Source organism: Pholcus phalangioides, unplaced genomic scaffold (genome assembly GCF_987345545.1).
Source record: "Pholcus phalangioides strain wild (caught in Gottingen) unplaced genomic scaffold, Ppha-v1.0 ptg000007l_1, whole genome shotgun sequence".
Classification (NCBI taxonomy): Eukaryota; Metazoa; Arthropoda; class Arachnida; order Araneae; family Pholcidae; genus Pholcus; species Pholcus phalangioides.
In genome coordinates this window covers 21,626,316-21,638,475 of record NW_028301600.1, presented here as the reverse complement: position 1 = coordinate 21,638,475, position 12,160 = coordinate 21,626,316, and the positions used below count along the sequence as shown (strand labels likewise).

Genomic DNA, 12,160 nt, shown 5'->3' with positions numbered 1-12,160 from the left:
GACTATTATAAAACTTTCAAGGAAAATTGGAACAAATGAGTGAAACTTACCAAATTAAATTTTATTTAATTGCAAGTGTTTCATCAGACCTTGAACAAAAACACTGCAGCTTATTATACAAAGCATCAGAGTTTCCCCAAAAAATGTTTTTTCTTCTCTGGCCATTTTTCATGGTGTGGCTTATTTACTAGAAAACTCTCAATCATGGGTGGAGGGCATGGGGAGCATTGCCCCCCAGCATCAAAGGTGGAATAGACTGATCTAATGTATATATGAATTGACATCATCGTGCCCCCCCAGCAATAAACCCCACTGTCGCCGCAGTAGTGATCGGCTGAAGTTGGTTTTCTGCGGTTTCCAACTTCGAGGCACAAATGCGAGCTGATCTCCCCGTTAAAAAGTCTCGCCGCAGAGAACAACAGGCCTACAACGCTATAATTATTCATTCATCACACTTCACGCTCTATGAGTTGAGGAAAAAAACTCAGTTTAAAAAATTGGTTGCAGATGGCAGCACTACACATAACAAGCATTACACGGAAATAAACTTCATGGTAGTTTCACTATATGTACACACCCATTCCAACATGTTAGAGGTTCCGCAGAGGAATATGAACGAGGTGCATGTCTGGTTTAGTAGTAGTAGTAGCAATAATGACCGTGCCCCCAGGCTTCCAAGTCTATCTCCGCCTATGCTCTCCATTTTTTTTTCATTTTATATTAAATTGTGTATTTGTACAAAAGTATGCACAAATTTTCCGCCTGAATGGTACTTTCACCTTGCCGTGGTGGGTGCGCTTGAGTGCTCTGACAACCCCAAGAGCCAGCGGTAGCTTAGCTACTGGTATGGCCTCCCAAGCTGGACAGGTCTTCATGGGGTAGGAGCCAGACTAAGAGAGATGCCTAAGAGATGGTAGACTCTGATTTCAAACTACCCTGACACTGGGCAGCAGCAATGTCAGTACTGGTCTTTGACCAGATAGCTATTCACAGAAATGTGGATGGTACTGCGAGAAGAAAGCAATGGCAAGCTACTTCTCATCACTGCCAAGAAAACTCTTATGGATAAGGCTCAAAAAGAAAATATGTCATGTTGCTGGAAGATGGCTCCCAGGTCGGAAAGCAACCATTTTACTACTGGGAAGATGCAAGAAGACTATCTTGGTGGATCCTGGTCTTTTGACCATAATGACATAGATAGATCAAAGCCTTTAGGAATTTTATCTAATGATGAAAGAAACACTAGGAAATCTTTGAGTTTATTAAAGAAAAAATACAGGATGGGAACATGAAATGTTAGAAGTATGAATAATGGAAAATTAGAAGTTGTAAAGAAAGAAATGGAAAGAACAAAGACAGACATTTTCGGAGTAAGTGAACTGAAATGGAATGGTGCAGGATTTTTTCAGTGAGATGACTAAGTTTTATTACTCTGGACATGAAAATCATAGAAAAAATGGAGTAGCAATAATTATTAAAAATAACATTGATGCATTTGTATTAGGGTATAACCCTGTTAATGATAGAATTATGTCAATCAGAATAAAAAGTATTTTAATAAATATAATGATCATCCAAGTATAACAACTGATGCTGAAGAAGTTAGCGATGAATTCTATAATGTATTACAACAAATTATTGATCAAACACCCAGTAAAGATATGTTGATGATCATTGGGATTTAAACGCAAAGGTTGGAGATGTGGCAGTTCCAGGTATAACAGGAAACTTTGGGCTTGGAAATAGGAATGAAGCTGGACAAAAGTTAATTGAATTCTGTTCATCAAATGATCTTTTCATTGCTAATACTTACTTTAACTCTTTAATGCCCAGATAGAAAACCTGGAAGGTTCGTGAAAATACCAAGTTTTTTGTGTTCGAAGTGGACTTGTCCAAATTTCTTCCACTTTCCCTCTCCCCACTCTTTTTCCATGAGTTTCTATTCATGCTACCCTTTGCATTGACGTTCACCCTTTCATTTCAATGTATTTTCGGGAGATAATTTGTCTACTGAAAACACACCCCTTTCCTCACAGTATTATATCTTTGTAAAATGCATTGAGTACCCTTATCTTTCTATAAATGAAAAGACTGGTATACATGTGTGTGAGTGCAAGGAGGTGTGATCCATACAGGTCTATTGTATGAGAGGGTCTACTGTGTTAGTAAGGAAGACAGTAACTTTACTTGGATATAATCAGTCCATTCTCAAGGAGCATTCTAGTACATCAGCTTTTAAAATCCCATTGATAGGGCGTTGCAGTTGTCTTTTCCGTTCCCGCCTCTGACAAGAGCTTTCACCTTCTTCCCCGAGGTGACAAAAGCCCACCAAAACATACCCATACACCCTAGCTGGGCGGACTTGAGGCGGTTACGGGCATTCGGCCGATCTGGGCATTATAGAGTTAAGCAGCCTAAAAGAATGTACACATGGACATCACCAAATGGCATGTACAAGAACCAAATTGATTGCGTAATTGGCAGCAAAAGATGGAAAAGCTCTGTGACAACATGCAAGATTCTGCCAAGTGCTGAATGTGGATCTGATCACCAGTTACTCATTTTAGAGATGAGACTTAAAATAAAGAAAATCAATAAAGGAAAAGCGCCAGCTAGGTACAGGTTAGATAATGTATCCGAGGAATATAGAATTTCAAGAAAACGTTTTAATGACCTTGATCTGGTAGATAGGGAACCAAAAGAACTCTGGTCTGATATTTAAAATATACTAAAGGAGGAAGCAAAGAGAAATATTCCAGTAAATAAAAAGAAGAGAACATCCTGGCTGTCAGAAGGTCTTGAAATTGCCGAAAAAAGACAAATAGCTAAGGCTGGTGGAAAAGTAAATGAAACCAAGGAATTTAATGCACAATTTCAAAGACAGACAAGGAAAGATAGAGACTTTTGTTAATTCAAAATGCAGACAAATTGAAGACAACAGACTAGGGAGAACAAGAGACCTCTACAGGAGGATTAATGAAATCACTGGCAATTTAAATCCACGTTTCTGTACCTTAAAAGACAAGAATGGAAATGTCTTGAACTCTGAAAAAGACATTGTAAACAGATGGAAAGAATACACAGAAAATTTTTATAAGAAATCAGATAGAAAGATAATAAATAGCAATATACAAGAAATAAATCATGGACCACCAGTTGCAAAGGACGAAGTCAGATGAGCAATCAACTAAAGAATTACAAAAGCTCCAGGTATTGACGATACTCCAGCAGAGCTTCTGAAAACAGCAGGGGAAAATATTATCAATGCACTAACATCACTCTGTCAACAAACCTGGGAGAAAATAGAGTGGCCCAAAGAGTGGAAAAGATCTATATTCACACCCATTCACAAAAAAGGTGATCTTACAGAATGCTCCAATTACAGAACAATCTCCCTAATACTGCATGCTAGCAAGATTCTACTGGAAATTATTCAGAAAAGACTCGAAACCATTGTAGAAAGAGAATTAGCAGTGGAGCAAGCAGGTTTCAGAAGAAATAGGGGAACTAGAGACCAAATTGCCAATATAAGATGGATAATGGAGGCAGCAAAAGAATGTCAAAAGAAGTTATATTTTTGTTTCATTGATTATGCAAAGGCCTTTCACTGTGTTGATCATGATAAACTTTGGGATATTCTTGGAACAATGGGAGTGCTTAATCACCTTGTCTGCTTGATCAGAAATTTATATATTAACCAAAAGGCAAGTGTAAGAACAAACTATGGCTTAACTGAATTGTTTGGAATTGAAAAAGGGGTTCGAAAAGGATGCATACTTTCCCCAAACTTATTTACTCTCCATGGAGAATATATAATGAGAGCATCAGATTTAGAGGAATTAGAAGCAGGTGTGAAAATTGGAGGAAGAGTGATCAACAACCTTAGATATGCTGATGACACAACTCTGATGGCAGAATCTGAAGAGGATCTGAAGAACATTATATCAAGAGTAAAAACAGAAAGTGAGAAGCTTGGACTCTACCTAAATACAAAAAAAACAAAGATCATGACTACAGCAGATATTCACAGTTTTCAACTAGATGGTGAAAGTTTTGAGATTGTTGACAGATTTGATTTTCTAGGATCAAGAATTATAAAAGAGGGAACTTGCACAGAATAAATAAAAAGACGATTAGTTCTGGGTAAAACAGCCATGAGAAAGCTTAATATAATAATGAAAGATAAAGATGTCTCAATGAAAACAAAAATTGGAATTATAAATGTGTTGGTCTTTCCTGTCTTTATGTATGGATGTGAGAGCTAGACACTACGGAAAGCAGATAAGAAAATAATAGATTCCTTTGAACTTTGGTGCTGAGGGAGGATGCTGAGAATTCCATGGACAGCTAAAAGGACTAACAAATCAGTTATCGAAGAAGTCAAGGTTGACTATTCTCTAGAAGCAACAGTCATTAAACAGAAACTCTCTTACTTTGGCCATGTAATGCGCACAGACGGCTCACTAGAAAAAATGGTAATACTTGGAAGAATGGAGGGAACGAGAGGAAGAGGCAGACCAAGCACCAGATGGATAGAAGAGGTGTTGCAAAGCACTGGAATGAAGCTAGCACAACTGAGACATGCTGTGAATGACAGACTAGCTTGGAGAACGATGATCTATAGAGTCACCAGGAGTCGAAATTGACTCGATGGTTCCTAACAACAAATGCACACATTTAGTTTCACACGCAGTCTCTAACATACATGATTAAAACTGGGTATATTTCATGAATTATTTTAAAAGCTTCAAAGGAGGATTTTTTTCACAGTTACTCCTTTTTTACAGTTGACCTTTCTCGTCCCACTGGTCTATCTACTAAAGAAGGGTTTAAACAATGAATTAAACTAAACTTTATTGAAAGAGAAATAGTATGCAGTCTTTAAATAACATTTACCTAATACTCATAACTTAATAATTCAATTTTAAGAGTGAAAACCTAATCATTCAAATTTTTTGATAAATAAAAATGTTTCACATCACCAAAATGAACTGTAAATGAAAATATACATGCTGAGTGAAAAATAATAATATTGATAGATAATGTTACATTTGCTGATGCTAACAACAATGGCTCATATTTCTGTATTAGTCCTCTTGCTGCCGCCAATCCATCTCGCAGTTCACTATCTTTAAGTTCCTATAAAATTAATAACAAAATATCAAGGCAAATAGAGTTTCAAGCTAAAATACTGTGTGTAGTTGCATAAGTTTTAAGTTTAAGTAAAGTTCTAAAATAAAAGTACATAAGTTTTAAGATACTTTTTTCTAAATTATATTCATCATTAATTAGTTGAAATTCAAATCTCATTCAAATTAATAAAATCATCTGATTTTTCAACTTCAACTTTCAGCCTTATACAATTTGCAAAATATTCGATGAACAGATGGAGAAACAGCAGGGCATGTCCGATTAATCAGTTAATCTGTGATTAATCATTAGATTGCTAATCTCAGTTAAAAAATTTAGTTTCTCAATAAATTTGATTAAAATTCTTAAAAATTTTCTATCAAAAATTGACTTGATTTATTTTACAAAACCAATTAGATCTCTTAAATTCTGTTCTTGTACATAACATTTTAGTGAAGTACCACGTTTATAAAAAATCAGCATTTTATGAATGCACAATTCACATCAAAACAAAAATATCACAATTTAAAAATATTTAAGCTAGCTTTTTCAGGAAACTTGACAAAATAAGCATTTCAACCAAAACAGTGAGATAGCTGAATAATATGAAAAATATAATTCTGCCCCACAAAACGTGTGTAATATGTTCACCATATTTTTAGCAGAAAAATACACTAAAGAAAAATAAAATAAATAGCACAAAAACAGCGACCCTTTAAAAAAATAAACTGATGAGACATAAAACGTGATTTGACCTAATGATTCGACCAAAAAAAAAAATTAATTCGTTAAATATTACTGCTTTTTTGTTTATTTGTATATACTACTCTACTTGCACACAGAACAGCTTAATATAGTAGGTTCTAATATAGTAGGTTCAAGAGTCATTTCTTAGATCAGTGATGGGCAAATTTTTTCAGGAGCGGGTCAAAAAAATAAAAATAAAAACATTTGGTTGGCCGCGCGCTGTCATAATTGGAATTTAAAAATTGCAGGAAAGTTAAGAAAGAACAGCATAAATCGAGAGAAGAAGCATTGTCCATTAGTTTATGCTGTTCTTTCCCAACGTTCCTCAATGTTTTGAATTCAAATGCCTCTGCGAATATTGCAATTGCAAATGTGGAAGTTTTTGTTGGCCTCAGGAGAGACAGGGCAACAACTTTCTAACTGGGTTTTTGAGGACAGGGTGCTCGTGTAAAGAGTTAATTTTTTTATTTTGATAACTATACAACTCCTTGCAACATGAATGGCACATCTGAGTTTTACATGTTATTTGGATACTTTTCTAATTGGAATTATGCCTCTAGGATCAACAGTTTGCCAATAAAATGCGGCAAGGGGAATTAAGTAATCAATGAATAATCCCAGAACTAATAAATGTTTATGAATAGCTACGTTAACAATGGCTAGCATCCAAAAATTTTTGGTTTATCAGTTGATTAATTGATTAAAAATTTTTGATTAACCCATTGAGAATTTTAATTAATTCTCAGCCCTAATAAAAAAGCAAAATTAGTTTAATGTATATGCCTAGAAAATCAAAACAACCATTATAAAAACTTTAAGCATGAACAAATTTTTTTAGAAAAAACCAATTAAAAACATATAAAAAAGATGAACTAACACAATTGAACACCATAGATCACCAACAACAGTTAAAAAATATCCAATCAGAAGTAAAAAAATTACAATACCCCTTGTCGTTTTGAAGCCTGTTTTATCAACAATGATGTATTATCACAAAATTTCTGAAGGTTGTCAACAAGTTTTATTTGATCACAAGATGACTGAACATCTTCTAAATTATTCTCAACCTAGAATGAAAATTATACAAGACATTTATATAAAACAATGAATAAATAATTAAAAAAGTTACAGTAGACATCCATAGTACAACTACACTTTGTTATACATGATCTTCAATGCTAGAATTGGAGAGTGGAGAAATGGCGAAAGCTCAGGCAGAAGTCATGGTTACTGCGCATGAAATGACAGAGGAAAAAGACCTATCTGTTGGTGTTTTTTTTTTGCAGATTCTAGCAAATTCAATTCTACGCCACAAGAAAGTGAAGCCATGTTTTCCCCACAATCATTGTGTGTATATATATCTGTTTTTAGATTGCTCTTATTCTCGATTTTTGACTCCACGCGATTCATTTTTTGAGTTACTTCACTGATGGTTACAAGCCATGAACGTAGTTGTTTCTCAACAAATGGTAGCAGAGCATGGTTTTTTTTGTGGTTCAGAAGTTCTAAAGCAATCTGAACGTAAAGTGAAAACTTGAGTTTTGAGTTTTAGAAAATTGTTTATTTTTTGAAAGCAGAGTTGACCTTGGAAAGTGAATGGCATCAGCAGAAGAAACGAGTGTTCAAATTTCAGAGATTAAATTGTGACAACTTCAAGGAATGGAAGTTTAACATGAAAATGATTCTCATGAACTATGATGTTTTTAGCCTGGTGGATGGATTTGAGCTCAAGCCTTCTCATAAGAATGAGAAAGAATTGAAAGGGTGGAGAAAATGGGTCTCAAAAGCATTGTCAACGATATGCCTCTTCATCAACAATGATTTAAAGAGCTTGGTAATAGAAGCCACAACAGCTAAAAATGCCTGGGACACTTTATGTGGTACTTTTGCTCCAACGACCCATGCTAGAATTGCCCCTCTACAAACTGAATTTATGAACTGTGAACTGAAATCTGACGAAAGCATGTCTGTTTTCTTAGGTCGCCTTTTGAGAGCCTCTAAAGAATTGGGATCGGTGGGCAATATTATAGCAGATGATGAAATCGCATACCCGATGTTATCAAACTTGCCAAAAAGTATGACAATGTAGAAATACAACTGTATCAACTATCGGATAAGGACATTAGATCAGAAAATGTATGCAAAGCACTGATATCGGAGTATGACCGTCTTCAACATCGTGAAAATCATGACATTTGGAATGACTCTCCACAGACAGCATTCCTGATAGAAAATCGTAAATCAAAATTGACCTGTTTTGCTTGTGGTCAACCAGAGCATTTCATTAGACACTGTCTACAACAGTCTGGAAAATGACAGAAGGGTGTAAAGTCAAGATGAGGGCGTGATTTCAAGACAAAACCAAAGCCTTTGCAATCTGGAGAACCTCGAGAATTTAATCTTGCTACTAGTCCAGGTGCAACTTTATTTTTAGCTGGTGCATTATTGATTGACTCAAACATAGTGAAATTTGCAGTTGATACAGCAGCAACTGATCATTTCTACAATCACAAGAAATTGTTCCAAAACTTTACAGACCTCAAAATAAAGAAAATTTACTACTTGAAAATATTTTGTATGCCCCAAATATAGCTGGAAACTTAATTTCTGGTAGATTAATTGACAAAGCTGGTTATTCGCTTTTGATAAGGAATGGTAAAGCAGTGATCAGAAAGTCAAATAGCAGATTTCTTCTAGATATACCCTTAATAGATAATTTCTATGTTTTGACTACGGAGAATGCAGATTCACAATCAGAAAGCTATATAGCGAAGAGAAATGATTTAATGTTATGGCACTGTAAATACAGCCATCAAAACTCTGGAGCTTTGAAATAATTTTCGAAAGAAAATCTGTGCTATGGTATCAAAAATCTGAGTGGCGAATTTCAATTTTGTGACACTTGTAACTTAGCGAAATCAATGAGGGAAAGCTTTAAAAGCATAAACAACATTGTTACAAATGATGTGCTTGAACTTTTACATTTAGATGTGTGGGGACCAGCCCCAGTGCAGTCACTAGGTGGTTCTATATATTTTCTTAGTATAATTGAAGATTATTCTAGATATGGAACAGTGTATTTTATGAAGTATAAAAATGAAGCTTTAGAGTGTTTTAAAGTGTTTCAAGCTGAAGCTGAAAGACTGCACGGTAAAAAAATAAAATATATTCATAGTGATAACAGTTTAGAGTTTACTGCTGATTATTTTGAAAAGCATTTAAGAGAGCAAGGTATCAGGGTTGAGAGAACGAGCATTTACTCTCCGGAAATAAACAGAGTTGCAGAAAGGTTCAGTAGAACCATCATGGAAGGTGTTCAGGCATTTCTAGATGAAACCGAATTGCCAAAAATTTTGTGTGCTGAATTTATGCATACACAAAATTATCTGAAGAATTGCTTTTCCCACAGTAGTCTAGATGGAAAAGCTCCCTTGAATATCTGGTTAAATAGACATTTTTCTGTCAAACATTTCAAGAGAATCAGTTGCATAGCATATATGTATATCCCAAAACAAAGGGGAAAATTATACCCAACAGTGAATATAGGATATCTCATTGGTTATGCCCAGAGAACAAAGGGATGCAGAATTTGGGAACCTGGTGTACATAGAGTGATTGAAACTAAACGTGTAAGATTTGATGAGAATAAATTCTAATACAAGACGGGAAACTTGGCAAATAAAGTGCACATCAAAAATGTGACTGAAACTTGTGATGAGGAAAACTCAAACATGGATTTGCTTGATTTTCATCCAGTAAAAATAAATTGGGTGCAAAAAATAGTGACCCGAAAAACTGGAAAATCCATAGGGAGAAAGGATGTGTACTATTACCCAGAGTCAAATGTTAGACTAAGAAGCTTAAACAAGATTAAGCAATATTGTGAACGCAATTCTCTAAATTTTGAACCTGAACATTTTGATTTCTCAGGAAAAACTGATGATCAAAACCAAAATGAGAATGTGGTTAGCAATCTCAAATCAAAACCAAAATGAGAATGTGGTTAGCGATCTCGAATCAGAGACTGAAATGATAAACAGGGATGAGACAGGAGCTCATTGTGCAAATGTAAAAACTCCACTATCAATTGAGGAAGCAAAAAATGGACCCGATAATGAAAAATGGTTTAATGCAATGAGTAAAGAATTAGAAACCCTTAAATCCTGTGATGTGTATGATCTAATTCCTAGAGATCAAGCAAATAAAATCTCGGACAGTAAATAGGTTTGTAGCATAAAAGCGGACTGTCAAGAGAAAATACAAAGATATAAAGCATGACTTGTCACCAAAGGTTTCAAGCAGATTGAAGGGATAAACTATTTTGACACATCTTCACCAGTTGTGTGTTTTACTTTAGTGAGATTATTTTATATTATGTTGATGATATTAAAAAAATAGAAACACATACATGCCAATATTAAATGTGCTTATCTTTATGGAAATCCCTTTTAGAAAACATTTATCTAGAACAACCATGCATATACCATTTAAACTGGAATGCAATTGTATTGGTATATGTAGATGATTTTGCAATTTTTGCAACTGACCATGATTTAATAAATTTAGCAATTGGAAAAATAAGATCTAAATTTGATCTTAAAGTCTTAGGCCTGATCAAAAAATTTCTAGGTGTAGAGTTTAAAACTAGAAATAATGAAGTATTAATGCATCAAAAAGTTATATAGAGAAATTGTGCAAAGTGTTTAATTGTATTCCAGTTAATACTAAAATAATGACACGGATAAAAATTGGTATTGTTGTTGAAAAATGTGATAAAAATGAAAATTATTGATAATGTACTATATAGATCACTAATCAGGAGCCTTTTATTTTTAGCAACAATTACTAGACCCGATATAATGTTTGTAGTATCACTTTTATCCAAGTATTGTAACTCTCCATCTGAAAAACATTTGAAATTGTTATATTAAGTTTTTCAATATGTTGTTAATACGAAAGCCTATGCTATTAATTTCTCTTGCTGAAAATTCTGACATTACAGCCTTAAACACGAAAAGTACATCATAGGAAATCATTTATGAAATCAACTCTAATTTATTCGTTTCAACTTATATTTTATTTCATTCATATAAAAAAGAAAAACCAACATAAGTTTTGGAAAAACATATTTTCATCATCTAGAAGCAAATAAATGCCTGTGTACATATGATAAAATGTATTATGCTATATCAAGTACAGTCGGCCCCCCGTATTCGCGGGAGTTACGTTCCAGGAGTGACCGCAGATACGGAAATCCGTGAATAACCGAAAGCATAGGTTTTTTTACATATCTTGTTTATTGAACATCATGAGAAAGAGCAGGGTGACACAGAGGTAGAAGAGAAAGTAAAGGAGGGTGCCGCAATTGTTGGCAATGTTTTCTGAAAGAACATTGTAATTTCTGTAGGCCGTTTCTTCTTCATATCATCAAGTATTTAGACCATTCTCAAATCTCTCCCACTTCAACATGCTGACATCTTCTTCTTACTTGTCCCACAAGACTTTTCCGCATTTCTTTTGAAATCCCAGGTTGTGGTCTCCGGCCCTTATGTGCCACTGGGTGCACGTGCAATTCTTCTCTCTAGTAATTGGGTTCAGCTATTCACTTTAGTCAAATGGCTTGTACGCTACATCGAGTTGATAGCTGTCTTCATAGTGCGAACGACGCGAGTGATTTGATACTTGCGAGCACGTTGCTGGGGGGGGGGGGGGTTGCTACAAATCTTCGCTACATTTTTCCGACACAACCCTGCCTCTTTTGAGATAATGGAAGTAAGTTGCTTGACATCAGTCCAGGGTTGTGAGCGGTTCTATCTATCTATCTATGAAACCACCCTTTACGTGCATAAAATTCTAATGAAATATGGAGGTGGTAAAAGCCTCCACTTTTTAGGTGAGACGTTTCACCAGCCCATTCCATTATAGAACAGTAAAATTTTTTAGCCTTTTCCGTTATAATATTATAATCAATCAGAATACCTTTTTGCAGCAATCTTGTTCCTACAAAAAAAAAAAAAAAATTTCTGTATGAGAAACACATGAATCCCATAGCAAAGTTTTCGCTTACAGAGGTGCAGCTACAGCCACGGTTGCTCGAATTTCAGATTCCTTTTTCTTGATATATCTTATCATAGATTAATTGATTCCGTAATGGCGAGCCACAGCAGCCATACTTTTGCCAAGCATAGTCAATATATCCAATTTTTCTCGTAAAATTTTCACTTTTTTTTGCCTTTTCAAAGCATTATCAGTAGCACTAGAAAAATGAACCATCCTAAACATG

At 34.8% G+C, this 12,160-nt stretch overlaps 1 protein-coding gene across 1 annotated transcript in view; it reads right to left on the bottom strand.

The window, feature by feature from the left end:
• LOC149085061 (catenin alpha-like) overlaps nt 1-12,160 on the bottom strand; it is an 88,791-nt gene that overhangs the window by 59,944 nt on the left and 16,687 nt on the right. The window contains exons 5-6 of the mRNA XM_089232843.1: nt 6,825-6,944; nt 5,050-5,139 (exon numbers count right to left, since the gene is read on the bottom strand). Of these exons, the coding sequence (XP_089088969.1) occupies nt 5,050-5,139; nt 6,825-6,944 (210 nt within the window). The remainder of the gene's footprint in view (nt 1-5,049; nt 5,140-6,824; nt 6,945-12,160) is intronic.